This window comes from Eptesicus fuscus, chromosome 11, assembly GCF_027574615.1.
Source record: "Eptesicus fuscus isolate TK198812 chromosome 11, DD_ASM_mEF_20220401, whole genome shotgun sequence".
NCBI classification, from domain to species: domain Eukaryota; kingdom Metazoa; phylum Chordata; class Mammalia; order Chiroptera; family Vespertilionidae; genus Eptesicus; species Eptesicus fuscus.
This window is the reverse complement of record NC_072483.1, coordinates 18,974,006-18,989,414: the sequence shown is the minus strand read 5'-3', so window position 1 is coordinate 18,989,414 and position 15,409 is coordinate 18,974,006. Positions and strand designations below refer to the sequence as shown.

Genomic DNA, 15,409 nt, shown 5'->3' with positions numbered 1-15,409 from the left:
ACAAGATGGCTGCCCTATGTCATCACTAGATGGCCGCCCCACATCGTCACAAGATGGCTGCCACGAGATGGCTGACCCCCACATCATCACAAGATGGCCACCCCTATGTCATCACAAGATGGCCACCCCCACATTGTCACAAGATCACCGCCCCCATGTCGTCACAAGATGTTCAGCAGGGGAGGGTAGTTGGGGGCAACCAGGCCTGCAGGGGAGGGCAGTTGGGAGTGATCGGGCCGGCAGGGGAGCAGTTAGGTGTCAATCAGGCTGGCAGGGGAGTGGTTAAGGGGCTATCAGGCTGGCAGGCAGAGTGGTTAGGGGCAATCAGGCAGCCAGACAGGCAACTGGTTAGGAGCCAGCAGTCCTGGATTGTGAGAGGGATGTCCCAGATTGGAGAGGGTGCAGGCTGGGCTTAGGGACACCCCTCCCAGGTGCACGAATTTTATGCACCAGGCCTCTAGTTTCATATAACAGCTATTTATGTTGTTGATACTTGGAATTTATCAGTCAATAAAACCAGCAAAGATCTCTGTCCTCAGGGAACATACATTATAGTGCTATTTAGGGGGAAAAGGGAGAGTTGTTTATTTTATACTAGAGGCTTGGTGCACAAAATTAGTACATGGAGGGGGGGCTCCCTCAGCCTGGCCTGCACCCTTTCACAATCTGGGATCCCTTGGGGGATGGGCCAGGAAAGAGGGGAGGAAGGAGTGTGTGTGTGTGTGTGTGTGTGTGTGTGTGTGTGTGTGAGAGAGAGAAAGAGAGAGACTCCAGACTCTTTTATTCTAAAGCACAAAACTTTGCTTTCCTCATGTTTATCACATGTCTAAACACAAACCATTGTGAACTTCAAGTAACATTGTTAGGGAAGGAGAATGCAGCCTTAAAGCAAAGGGTGGGGATGTCAGAAGTGAGCAACTCCTCTCATCCCCCCAGCTGAGGCTCCTTGGGGAGCCTGCCTTTGAGAATCCACATTTATCTCTTGGCACGTGGGAGTTTAGGGAGCGCAGCATTAACCCGGGAGGGGAAAGTCACGGGGAGTACACCTGTGGTACTCGCCCCAACTGGATGTGGGAGAGATTGGGTGGATCCACGGTGGGTGGCTCTGTGGCTAGCACCTTTGAATTGCGTGCTATTGGGCGGAAAGAAAAGCCTCCTCTGAAAAAGGTTTTTCAAAAGCCTTCAGGAAACCACCGATGGTTAAACAGAAATCAGGGGATGTCTGACTGCCAGTTTAGGTCTGATATCCAGAAGCCGGATATCCCCTGAGGGACATAGCAGTGCACCAAGCAGCAGGTGGCCAGGGAGGAACCCAAACCAGGGCTGGGCACCGTGCAGCTCACACTCATATTGGCTGCTGCGCCTGCTGCCGCCACTTTGTAGTGCTACCATGAGCCCAGGTTCTGGCTGAGCAGCACTCCCCCTGTGGGAGTGCACTGACCACCAGGTGGCAGCTTCTGCACTGAGCGTCTGTCCCCTGGTGGTCAGTGCGCATCATAGCAACTGGTCGACCATTGGTTCTGGTCGTTCTAGTCATTCTGCCAGGTCACTGGACTTTTATGTATATATTAGAGGCCTGGTGCATGAAATTTGTTCACGGGGTCCCTCAGCCCAACCTGCACCCTCTACAATCCAGGAGCTCTCAGGAGATGTCCTACTGATGGCTTAGGCCCACTCCCTGTGGTTCTCTGCTCTCTGCAGGCCTGGAGGTTTCGCTGCAGCCATGGAGATGAAGCCCTCATGCCCTGCTCTCCTCTCTCTGCCTGTCTCTACCATGCGCCATGCTAAGGAAGCCCCAATGCCCTGCAGTGTGCTCTGTCTGCCAGGCCTGGGGTCTTCGCTGACACCGACACACTAAGGAAGCCCCCATGCCCTGTTGTCCTGGCTCTGTCTATGGGGCCTGGGGGTGTCCCACTGCCACCTTGCTAAGGAAGCCCCCAAGCCCTGCTGTCTGGGCTCTGTCTGCCATGTCTGGGGACTTCCCCGCCACTGCAGCACTAAGGAAGCTCCCAAGCCCTGCTGTCTGGGCTCTATCTGCTGGGCCTGGGGGTGTTCCCGCCGCCTCTGCTCTAAGGAAGCAACCAAGACCTGCTGTCTGGGCTCTGTCTGCCATGTCTGGGGACTTCCCCGCCACTGCCACGCTAAGGAAGCTCCCAAGCCCTGCTGTCCAGGCTTTGTCTGCTGGGCCTGGGGGTGCTCCTGTCACCACTGTGCTAAGGAAGCTCCCATGCCCTGCTGTCTGGGCTCTGTGTGCTGGGCCTGGGGTGTTCCCACCGCCCCCGTGCTAAGGAAGCTCCCAAGCCCTGCTGTCTGGGCTCTGTTTGCCGGGCCTGGGGCTTCCCCGCTGCTGCCGTGCTAAGGAAGCCTCCATGCCCTGCTGTTGGGGCTCTGTCTGCCATGTCTGGGGGCGGATCAAGCCTTGCTGCTTGGTCCCCCCGAACCCCGGCGGGGCTGACAGGCCCAGACACTGCAGCAGTGGTGGAGCGGGGAGGCTGGATCTGCCTCCGGAGGGGGCGGATCCAGCCTCGCTGCTCCTGCGGACAGGCCAGACATTCCAGCAGCAGGGCTGAGGGGACTGGGTGACACCATCTTGTGGCTATGGGGGTCGCCATTTTTGTCACAGAGTGATGGTTAATTTGCATATTACTCTATTATTAGATAGGATAAATTACTTGTGTAATATAGACTATTTCAGACTTATCAGGAGCATGATAAAATTAGTACTTATGGTCTCTATGAAAAATAATTAGAACTTTCTGCCATGAATCCCATGCCATGTTTGCCTATGCTTTTGATATCACAGAAATAACACCACTGAGAGTTCATTATACACATGCCTCTAAGATAAATTAATATCCATAAAAATAATTAAAATGATTTCAATTTAATCAAATTCCTAGGAGAAATATTTCATGGATTTCTAGCTCATATTCAAAATGAGCTCCCTACTAAGAACATTTTATTTCTCTAAGATTTCTAAACTTAAAATATACATATTTTTATATATTTTATCTCAAAGTATTTTCCACAATGAAAACATTATTATTTAAGCTATAACTAAGTATTAACTTATGTAAGATCTTTTCTCATAGTCTCTCTCTCTCTCTTCTTTTTTCTCCTAAGAAGATTAATTCCAACTTATTTACTTAGTTCTTAGAATACAGGTGATTATTTTGACCCTTTTTATTCACTGTGAAGGAGCTACTGAAATTATAACTTTCTAGGAGTCTGTCATATAGAAAATTTAAGACCTAAACAGTCAGCAAAATTAGACAATTTATTAATAAAATCTATATAGCTATTGCCCTAGCTGGTTTGGCTCAGTGGATAGAGCACTTGCTTACAGACTGAAGGGTCCCAGGTTCAATTCCAGTCAAGAGCACATGCCTGGGTTGTGGGCTTTATCCCCAGTAGGGGGCATGTGGGAGGCAGCCAATCAATGATTCCCTCACATCATTGATGTTTCTATCTCTCTCTCCCTCTCCTTTCCTCTCTGAAATCAATAAAAATATATATTTTAAAAATCTATATAGCTATCAAACTGAGCTTTCTCTGTTGTGTGTCTAAGGACAAGAAATATGTATAAATTGAAAAGCATAAAAGCAAGATTATTTTAAACATCAAATTATTATATAACTAGAGGCCTGGTGCATGAAATGCATGCACTCAGGGGTGGGGGTGTTCCTCAGCCTGGCCTGTGCCCTGTCACAGTGCAGGAGCCCTCGGGGGATATCCGCCTGCTGGATTAGGCCTATTCCCCCTAAGCCGGCAGTCAGACATCCCTCTCGAAGTCTGGGACCCCTCGCATGCCTGCTCACTGCTGCTTAACACTCGGCTTGCTGCTCCTTAGTGCTGCCATGGAGGCAGGAGAGGCTCCAGCCACCACTGCTGCACTTGCCAGCTGAGAGCCTGACTTCTGGCTGAGTGGCACACCCCTGTGGGAGCTCACTGACCACCAGGGGACAGCTCCTGCATTGAGCGTCTGCCCCCGATGATCAGTGCGCATCATAATGACCGGTTGTTCTGGTTGTTCCACCATAATGGTCACTTAGGCTTTTATTATATAGGTAATGAAAAATAATAGCTAAAATTTATTGAGTAGACACTATACATTAGCTATTTCAATGGGCCTGGGGCTTCCCCGCTGCCCTGTGGTAAAAATAAATTATTTTACCTAATTTTCATAACAGTCTGTGAAATATTTATTACCCTCAATTTCAGATGGAAAAAGAGAGCTCAGAGAGGTGCAATATCTTTCTTCTGTTTAGAGACAGGATTTAAATGTGGGCCTGCATGTGTACAAGGCTCTAGGTCTGTTTAGTACACTAGAGCCGTGGTCGGCAAACTGCGGCTTGCAAGCCACATGCGGCTCTTTGGCCCCTTGAGTGTGGCTCTTCCACAAAATACCACGGCCTGGCCGAGTCTATTTTAAAGAAGTGGTGTTAGAAGAAGTTTAAGTTTAAAAAATTTGGCTTTCAAAAGAAATTTCAATCATTGTACTGTTGATATTTGGCTCTGTTGACTAATGAGTTTGCCGACCACTGCACTGGAGTGATCTCTTAGGATGACCTAATACAATTAAAAGAACCTCCCACAAAGAGAAAATATGCATTTTTTCTTTCAGACCTCATTATTCATAGCACAACATTTTTTCATTCTTTATCATAAACTCACTGTAATTTGGAATGATGAAAATGTTCTAAAACCACATAATGGTGATGTTTCTATCATATTGTGAATATACTAAATGTCACTGGATTGTATACTTTTAAATGGTTAAAATGGTAAAGTTTATGTTATGTGTATTTTACCACAATAATTTTTTAAATTTCTTTATTGATTAAGGTATCACATATTTGTCCTCATCCCCCCATTCCCATCCCACACCCCTCCCCACACATGTCCCCATCCCCCTGTTGTCCTTGACCACTGGTTAGGCTCATATGTATGCACACAAGTCCTTTAGTTGATCTCTCTTCTTTATCCCCTCCCCCACCCTCTGAGGTCTGACAGTCTGATCCATGCCTCCTTGTCTCTGGGTTCGTTCTTGTTCATCATTATATGTTGTTCATCATTTCCCCTAGATGAGTGAGATCATGTCCTACTAGAAATACACAATAATTTTTTAAATGTCATTTGACCCAAAGGAAGTACATTTTGGAAATGTATTCTCTACATATGCAGAATCATAAATTTCAAGGCTACCTCTTCATTTCTAAGGCTACACTTTGAAATTCTACCTCTTTGCTAGTGATGTCCAGATTCACATCTCTAAGAAAGACCTTTCTCTGGAATTCAGATCCACATACTCAACTCCCTGGTCAACATCTCCACAGAAATTTCTAACAGATTCAAAACTTTAACACATTCAATACCAATGTCCTAATATTCCCTCACACCAGCTCCTCCATAGTCAGTCCATATTAAATGATGACAAGCCGACCCTTCCAGTGGCTCAGGGCAAAGCTTCAGTATCACCATGGTATCTCTACCCCCTTCTACACATCAGTAAATCCAGATAGCTTTACCTTAAACCAGGGTTTCCCAATCTGGCACTATTGACATTGTGAGGCCTGATAATTCTTTGTTGTGGGGAGCTGTCCTGTACATAGGATGTTTAGCAGCGTCCCTGGCTTCTACTCACAGATGTCAGTAGCACACCTCAGTTGTGACAATCAGAAAGATCTCCAAATATTGCCAAGTATCCCCTATAGGAAAAAATTACCCCTGGTTGAAAGCAAGGCCTTAAATATTTCCAAAGTCCAATCCCTTTCCACCATCTTCACTGCCTTGACCTTGGTTCAAGCTACAACCTCTCCTCTTTATTTCTGTGTTGCCTCCTAATTGGTCTCCTCCTTCTACTATTCTCACTGATGGCCCACATTGATTCTATTAAAATATTACTAAAAGGAAAGTTGGATCATGTCACCATTCTCTCAAAACTCTCCAGTGCCTTTCTATCTCATCCAGAGCAAACGCCAAAAGTATGTTTTTAAAAATTTATCTTTATTGTTGAAAGTATTACAGATGTCCCTTTTTTTCCCCGTTGACCCCAATCACTTTGAACTCCTCCCTTCTTCCCTCATGGGTCACTATTGTCCCTATTGTCTGTTGACCTATGAGGACATACCTGATTCAGGTCCTATTCTTCTCCGATCAATTGTACAGTCAAAATCCCCATGTTCACTCTGTTCCACATGCTGGCCCCTCTCTGCTCCTCAAACATGCCACACATGCTCCTGCCTCAAGGCCTTCTGACTCAGTTCCTTCCATCTGGAATATTCTTCACCTTGATATCTCCACAATTGGCACCTCACTACCTTCAAGTCTCTACCCAAATTCACTTCCTCAGTGAGTCACCCTATAACCCACCTGCTTCAAAGTTCCATCTCTCACCCATCACTGTGTGTCTCTCCTCCTTGCCTTATCTTTCTTTCTAAGCACTTACCACCACCTAACAATTAACTTCTTGATTGTGTTTTTCACCCTGTTTATGAAGACCGAGGATTTGTCTTTGTATTCTTGATTTATCTCATGTGCCTGTAACAGTACCTGGCGCACCATAAGGACTCGTCAAGTGTTAGTGGAATGAACAAACCTCCAACACTGAGGGCTTTTTTAAAGAGACCATTAGTTACTGTGACTTCAGAAACATGACCTGTTCATCTCTAAAAAGTGTGTAGACATGAATAGTTACATTTACTTAAAACCACCAACATCACTTCTTATCTGATATTCTTGCTGACGTGATCCTTCTTTCTTGGCATGCAAGACAGACTGCCTGACACTAAATATAGATCAGAGGATGGCAGCACAATGATGACAGGCATTCAACATCCTTGCCAGATCAATGATCCTGCAGCCTACAGCTCTTGTCTCTCCCTGAGAACAGAAGTCCTCAGCAACATATATATCATTCTCTTAGGATTTATCAATCCATTGTTTATCCAAAGCCAGGACTCACTTAGAAATGCCTCTAAATTGGATTAGGTTGACTCAGGGGGGAAAACAACAGACACCAGCAAAGAGCTTTAGTGGTTGACACTACAATCTAAACCAAAGAATGGTTTCTAGGTTTCTGAAACAAAGTATATTTAACTGGGTCTCCATGGAAATCTGTTCAACTTCAGATTACATTGGACTTGAATGGCTGGATTTGATAACACCGTCCAAAGAATTCAGCAAATTTCAGTGCAGTACATTTTTTTAATCCAAATAAAATATAATAAACTTAGTCATAAGCAGAGAATAGAATCTTAAGATGTTTGGGTTGTCTTTGAAGGTGATTACCCAAAATTGCTCTAGGACTTATGGATCCTCAAATTGATTTATTGTTTATCTTTAAAATAATGTACTTATGTCAGTATTATTTATAACTAGAGGCCCAGTGCATGATTGAATCATGCACGTATAGGGTCCCCTACACGCTTTCGCTTTTCGCGGTGGAGCTGGGTGCCTGTCTGCTGGTGCCGGAGCAGACAGGCACCCAGCTCCCGCACTTTTGATGGTCCGCGGCCGCTGAGGGGCGCTACCTTACTGTTGAGAGTCCCGACCCCCGCGCCTCTCAACGGCCACTGAGGGGGGCTGCCATGGACACCTGGCTAACCTGCCGTTGAGAGGCACAGCTGGGTGTCCGCGGCAGGCCCCCTCAGCGGCCGTGGATCTGGCCGTTGAGAGGCACAGGGGGCAGGAGTCCCGCCCCCTGCGCCTCTTAACAGCAGGGTAGCCCTCCTCAGTGGCAGCGGATCCATTCCTCTCAATGGCCGGATAGGCCACCCCGAGTCCCGCCCCCCAGCCTCACGCCGCCCAATCGTGGGCGTAGCGGAGTGATGGTAATTTACATGTTACTCTATTATTAGATAGGATAGCAAAACACTAAAAAACAGTGAAATTCAAAGCAATAGAGGAAAAAATATAAAGCAATGGGGTGCTGTTTAAATAAATTATGGAATAAAATATAAAAGAATACTATGTAACCATTAGAAGATGAAATTGATCCATTTGAACTGAAAAGTAACGTTCATCAAGACATCATTATATGATAAAAAGCAAACTACAAAAATAGATGCAAAGCATGACTGATTTCATGAAGCAAAGTGTGTGTATGTATGCACATATGCACATGTATGAATTTGGTATTTTCATATTAACATTCCCCACCATCCTTCACCATGCTCCCTGCCCAGGAGGTTGTCTCTGTGGACACATCAATGGGCTCCCTTGTCTTGTGGCTTCTGGTTGGATTCAGCCAATGAGAGCCCTGGTAGAAGATTAAGGACAAGGTTTGTTCATGCCCCTTCATACTTCTACTGCAAGTTGATTATATCCCTCTATAGGTAAGGTGACCAGATTTTAACATTGGTAAAGCGGGACACCATTGACCGGGGTGGGGAGGGGGAGGTCCTTTTTTTAAAAAAATATATTTTATTGATTTTTTTACAGAGAGGAAGAGAGAGGGATAGAGAGTTAGAAACATCGATGAGAGAGAAACATCGATCAGCTGCCTCTTGCACACCCCCTACTGGGGATGTGCCCGCAACCAAGGTACATGCCCTTGACCGGAATCGAACCTGGGACCTTTCAGTCCGCAGGCCGACGCTCTATCTGCTTAGCCAAACCGGTTTCGGCCCAGGGGGTGGGGGGTTCTTGATTAAAAATTTGGTCTATATTGTAATCGCTTTTGGTTTTTTTAATTAAAGGAAATTCACTTCTTAGATCATCGTTGAATTTGCATCCTCTTTTCTTACTCATTATGTTAAAAATCTAAAAAAAAAAATAATTTAAAATTATATTATAAATTATTATATACATACTAGGGGCCCGGTGCACGAAATTCGTGCACTGGTGGGAGGGGGGGGAGGGGGGGTGTGCCCCTCAGCCCAATCTGCACCCTCTTCAATCTGGAACCCCTCAGGGGATGTCCAACTTCCAGCAGTCGGACATCCCTCTCACAATCTGGAACCGCTGGCTCCTAACCACTCACCTGCCTGCCTGCCTGATTGTCCCTAACCCCACTGCCTGCCTGCCTGCTCGCCCCTACCTTGATCTCCTGCCAGCCTGATTGCCCCTACCTTGCCCTCCCCTATCAGCCTGATCACCCCAAACTGCCTGTGCCTTGGCCCCCCGTCTGGCCTCCCTCTGGAGGCACCACCCCCATAACCCCAATGCTGCTGCCACTGCAGGTGGTTATGGCTGCCTGAGCCTTGGCCTCTGTAGCCACTGCGGCTTTGTCTGGAAAGATGTCCAGAAGACAACCACTCTAATTAGCATATTACCCTTTTATTAGTATAGATTTGGGGACCATTACAACCACGCAGAACTTGAAGAAAACACATGGCCCTGGTCAGTTTGGCTTAATGGAGAGAGCATCGGCCTGTGGACTGAAGAGTCCAGGTTTGATTCTGATCAGGGGCACACATGCCTGGGTTTCGGGCTCAATCCCCAGTAAGGGGCCTGTGGGCAGCAGCTGATCAGTGATTCTTTTTTTTTTTTTTAAATATATTTTATTGATTTTTCACAGAGAGGAAGGGAGAGGGATAGAGAGCTAGAAACATCGATGAGAGAGAAATATCTACCAGCTGCTTCCTGCACACCCCCCACCGGGGTATGTGCCCTCAACCAATGTACATGCCCTTAACCGGAATCGAACCTGGGACCTTCCAGTCCACAGACCGACGCTTTATCCACTGAGCCAAACCAGTTTCGGCTGATCAGTGATTCTTATCATTGATGTTTCTATCTATCTCTCCCTCTCCCTTTCTGAAATTTTAAATATATATATATATTTTAAAGAAAACACATGATCTTCACTTTGGGCTTTGTCATCTTACAATATCCTTTGTGCAGTGTTTTAACTTCCCTCAACTTTCCTTTACCCACCTTTAAAGTGCAATCTATTTTGGGGAAGATGATCAGGAAAGTGATTCCAATGGGTAGAAGTTTTTTTTGGAGGGGATGGGTCATGAAGATATTTAAAAATTGAGCATGGTGATGGTTGTACCACTCTGAATTTACTTTAAAAAACCAGTTCATTGTACACTTTAGGTGACATGTACAGTATATGGGTTATATCTCAACAAAGCTGTTCTTTTATTTCTTTTTAAATAAAGACCAGTCTTATAATCAGTTGCAGGTGTTTTCAGAGGCCCCTCAAGATTTGCTTACCATGTCCCAAATCACGGCTGTGATTCCCAGTTGCCTCCAGTCCTGGTGGATCTGGATGGTGTGGTTTGCAAAGGAGAAGGTGGCAAGAGGCTTAGGGAATTTCCGCAACCCCATTCCCCCGGTCTCCTCATAGGGCAACAGGACCATTCCCACTGTGCCAGCTCTGCTCCCTTTAACCTATTGGGCAAAAGAATCCTGCGTGCTCTGGCCAGAAAGTGCATTGTTTCTTAGGTGGCCCGGATGCTTTTTTTAAGGTCGTTTTATGGATTCAAAAGAATAAACAGAGATGTGGAAAGCTTTTGTCAAGGCAGACACCCAGGGAGCGCCGGGCTCGGCCCGGACACGCCCCCCGGGTGGCGATCGCCATGCTGACACCCGGGGAGCGCCGGGCTCGGCCCGGACACGGCCCCCGGGTGGCGATCGCCCCCGGGACACCCACGGAGCGCCGGGCTCGGCCCGGACATGCCCCCCCGGGTGGCGATCGCCCCCGGGACCCCCACGGAGCGCCGGGCTCGGCCTGGACACGCCCCCCGGGTGGCGATCGCCATGCGGACACCCGGGGAGCGCCGGGCTCGGCCCGGACACGCCCCCCGGGTGGCGATCGCCATGCGGACACCCGGGGAGCGCCGGGCTCGGCCCGGACACGCCCCCAGGGGTGGCGATCGCCCCCGGGACACCCACGGAGCGCTGGCTCTGCCCGGACACGCCCCTCGGATGGCGATCGCCATGCGGACACCCGGGGAGCGCCGGGCTCGGCCCGGACACGCCCCCCAGGTGGCGATCGCCATGCTGACACCCGGGGAGCGCTGGGCTCGGCCCGGTCACGCCCCCCCGCGTGGCGATCGACCCCGGGACACCCACGGAGCGCCGGGCTCAGCCCGGACACGCCCCCCGGGTGGCGATCGCCCCCGGGACACCCAGGAGCGCCGGGCTCGGCCCGGACACGCCCTCCGGGTGGCGATCGCCATGCGGATCCCCGGAACTTACAGGATTGGGCGCAGCCATCTTGGTCTTCCCAACGGCCGGATGGGCCACCCGGAGTCCCGCCCCCTGCCTCTGGCAGGCCCAATCATGGGCATAGCGGAGGTGCGGTCAATTTGCATGTTTCTCTATTATAAGGTAAGATTGCTTAAAAACATAGTAAGTAGGTACATAATTACATGAACATATTTTATTGTTAGTTTATAAATTAAATTGATTGTTATAAAGTAACTATATTTTAAAAATTATTTTAATCCTATATTTCTTTCTAAATAATAACAATAGTAACTTGTATTATTTTTCCTCTGAATATGCCGTAACGTAAGTCATAAGTGTCACTTTCAAGGCCGGCACTAGACTTTTTGCAGCCACTATAAAATATAAATAATACGAGTACTGTCTGCTAAATTCAAGAAAATTTATGTATTTATGAAATAAATAAATTACTTACCTAAATTATCTGAATAGCTGATTTGTAATGATATCACTTGTTTAACTAGCTTACTAGCACGCAGTACGATGTGTATCATCTGAGAGACAGTTACAAAATGTTTTCGTCGTTGCCAATCCCAAAAAATGCCATTGTTCATTAAGTCCAAACAATGGTGGTCGAATTCTAACAACTGATCAACAATTCGAACTTTGATAAGCAGTTCTCGATAATCAGTTCTCAACAATTATTTGTTATTATTAAAGTTTAACATTATAAAATTAACAAAAATAATATAAAACTCATATCCTGGCTAAATAGCCACATGGCCGCCGAAAACCATATATTCCCTTCCGGTTCTCCCGCCATTCCCTAGCTTGTCATGCATTCTTTCCAAAAATAGGGACTTTTTTAAAACGCCATGGGACGCGGGACAAATTGTTAAAAATCGGGACTGTCCCGCCAAAAGCGGGACGTCTGGTCACCTTATTTATAGGACACAGCATTTGTCTGGCATTCTCTCTATAAAGTTTTCTCCCCAGATTCTAGAAACCACTTTCTTTCTTTGCCCCTCCAGACCTGGAAATCATAAAGATTAATACAGTCCTAGCCCAGGGAGCACTCTACAATTCCTTGTAGCTGTTCTTCAACCCTGCTCACACTTTCCCACTTGAGCAAATGATCCTTTTATTAAACTCTTCTTAATTACTTAGTTTTCATGAGCCATTTATTTTCTCGGCAGAACCCTAATTAATGATAATAGTAATTTGTGTGTGTGTGCTTTTTGTGATTTATATACACAGTTATGAACTTTTGTTTTTAATTTTGTATCTTTTAACGTTTTTCTACTTTAAAAATATCTGGTAAACTACAAGTAATAAATACGCAATGCAAAAGTAAAATCAAATACTTTGACCATTAACAAAGTATTCATCCATTGTAGAGTGGATTTGTACCATCTTGTTCCATTGAACTACTTTTAGAAAAGCAGACTCACTTTTAAAATTTTGTTCAAAATGAGCCTATTTTCTTAAAACATCTCCTTTGTCAACAGATGCTCAATGGCACTAATTCAACCCCAACAGGGATCCCAATTTGGGGTGCAGTGGAGAAGGAAACTATTCAGTGCACAGCAGCTGGATTGTGATATGGCATGGCTATAGCATAGCCCAGTGCCAGGCGGCCCTGGAGCCGGGCTCGCACTGACTACCCAGTGCAGCTCTGCTCCTCATGGTCTGGTTGGCTACTCTGCTTCGAGCTGCTCTCCTGAGACATCTTCCGTGTTTCAGCTCAGCCATGGAGATGCAGAAGACTTTATCCTCGGAGTAAAGGGGAAGTGTACTCCCTCAGCCAGAGGGGAGCTGGCTTATGTGGACAGCCCCTGACTGACCCATTCTCATGCAAATAAGGACTCCAAATTCTTGAAGTTTGATTAGTCCAAAGGGCACTGTCCTGACTGGTCAGAATAGAGCCTCTCTGATTGGCCAGAGCTGCACAACTTCAATTGAATGGGGAAACTTCAATCGGTCCTATTGGTTGAAATAGGATTGCAGGAACCCCTTTAGAAGGCCTGATTCAGATGGCAAAAGCAAAGTGCAGGTAGGCAGTTCAGTGCTGACCTCATGAAGGGCAGTTTGCAGGAGAGGCCCCTGTGCCAAAACAACTACTGGGCTGTTCTTTTTTTTTTTTTTTTTAATTTTGAGCACAGTTAGCCACCAGCAGCCCTTCTTAGTAGGTATCTTTTCTTCTTCCTTATGGTTCACACCTTTGTATTACAGATTGGCTACTTTCCATTTTAACTGCATGTTTTTGAGAACTTTAGAAAGGAGTATAGTCATATAAATGTGCTTAATGGGGTGGGGACAGGGGCACGCTAGAAAGGGTCAATGGGGAAAAGAATGGGACATATATAATACTTCCACCAATAAAGATTTAAATTAAAGATTTTTTTGGTAAAATATTTAGTCTTTTGTGATTAAAACAAAATAGTCTGATTCATAGAAATACAATATTGACTTTTAGAACTATTTCCAAAGCTTCCTAAAAATACCATGGTAAAAAAAAAAAAAAAAGCAAATCACTAATGTGATATTAGAGCCCACAATTAAATTAATTTATAGTGACTTTAATGCAATTAAATTTTCCTCCAGACTGTATCTCTAATGGTGCTGGGGTTTTTACTTAATATACTTTACAGCATAATTTACTTCATTTTTGCAAAGTCATTTAAATATTATAAATTTATCTTTTACACATATTTTCATGCTGACACGATACATTTGCAGTCTATTTAATTTACAGATGATGAGACTAAAATGAAAACTCTTTGAGGACCATACATCTTCTACAACATCACATTTCCCATTCCAAGTTATTAAGTATATAAGTTATCTGTATTCACAAGAACGGACTCTTGAAACAGTAATACATATTTTATATGATCTGATTATGGAACTTTAAGAAAATTAAAATCTAGAGCAAAGAAAAACATCAGTGATACAAAGCACCAAGATGTCTGGGGTTCATAATGCAAGTTAATAAATTATCAGCCTTTAAAATTAAATTCAACAGATCTTTCCTACAGCCAAATTAAGGAAGTATTTAGAGAAGAACATAAGTTATATGAAAGCCTCCGAACTCAATTCACCTTATTCATTTGGTTTTGTACAGAACACATTAAGGTGACTTTATAGTCACAACTAATAAGCCAAATGGTTAGGAAAATTTTTCATGCTCCCAAACCTAGGAATACAGGTTTATTGGAAAGTAGTCAATAATAAATAGCTAACTAGCTTGTACCCTAAAAGAAAGAGACATACGGAACTGGTTCAAGACATTTTAAGCCGAGGATATCAGCTAAATTCAGGTGTCACTTTGGCTACACGTGTGCTGCACAGGGGTGAAATATCTGGCAAAGGAGAAGCAGATGTAACTACGGAAATCATATCTTTAATTGACAGCAATGTGAAAATTCAGAAGGATAACAAGCATCAAGGATGGAGGTGACAATTACGCAGGAATAAAAATCAAATGTAAGTTTTATTATAATGAAGAAGAATCTAGTTTTCCTCTCTGGATATTTCCCACTACTCCACAAATAAGAACAAGGAGAGAAAGAATACTCTTCTCATTAATGAAAATCGGACAAAGGAACAGCCAGGACATTCCTACCTGGTTTCCAGATGAAGTGATTATCCTTTCTGCCTTCCAAATGAGCTGCCTGGGACAGCAAGAGAGAAAGGAATAGAAATAGCTTCCTCATGTTCCTCCATACCCAGCAAATGACAGCCACATTACCCTTTGGAAACATTCTTCAGATTTTCAGCCTCTCGACTTGCCTATTCCTAAAAGGAAAAAAGAAAATCAGGTAAGTTTCTTCTGTACAGAAATTCTAAAAACTCACGTTGACTGCTAGAACTTTTATCATGATGGCATTACAAATTTCCAATTACCATAAAGAGAGGACACATTGTAAGGTTAGCAGTTAATTAGGCACGTTTTCAATCCACACCTAATGAAGACATTATCAATGCTAGAAACTCCACAATCCCTCATTCAGTTTCCTTTGACTTTTAAAAGGACTGTTGGCAGATACATAGCATATTCTATTTAGCGAAACTCCTTGAGGAGCTCACGATTTGAGGAGAAAGATACACATACACAACAAAGTCTAAAACTGGGTGAGGACTGCTCTAGCAGTAGTGTTAAGAAAGTGAAATGGACAGATTGAGGAAGAGGCAATGACTTCTTTTGTAATCAGAAAAAAAAAGAAAGGGGAATCTCTCACAAAAAATATATATATATTTGAAAAGAGCCTTAGGGAAACATAAGGGC

The 15,409-nt window shown here is 45.0% G+C and overlaps 1 protein-coding gene across 1 annotated transcript in view; it reads right to left on the bottom strand.

The window, feature by feature from the left end:
- The window catches only part of THSD7B (thrombospondin type 1 domain containing 7B), a 759,963-nt gene extending 745,078 nt beyond the window's left edge, over window positions 1-14,885 (bottom strand). The window contains exon 1 of the mRNA XM_028148195.2: window positions 14,747-14,885. Within this exon, the coding sequence (XP_028003996.2) occupies window positions 14,747-14,885 (139 nt within the window). The remainder of the gene's footprint in view (window positions 1-14,746) is intronic.
- Window positions 14,886-15,409: the final 524 nt, after the last annotated feature.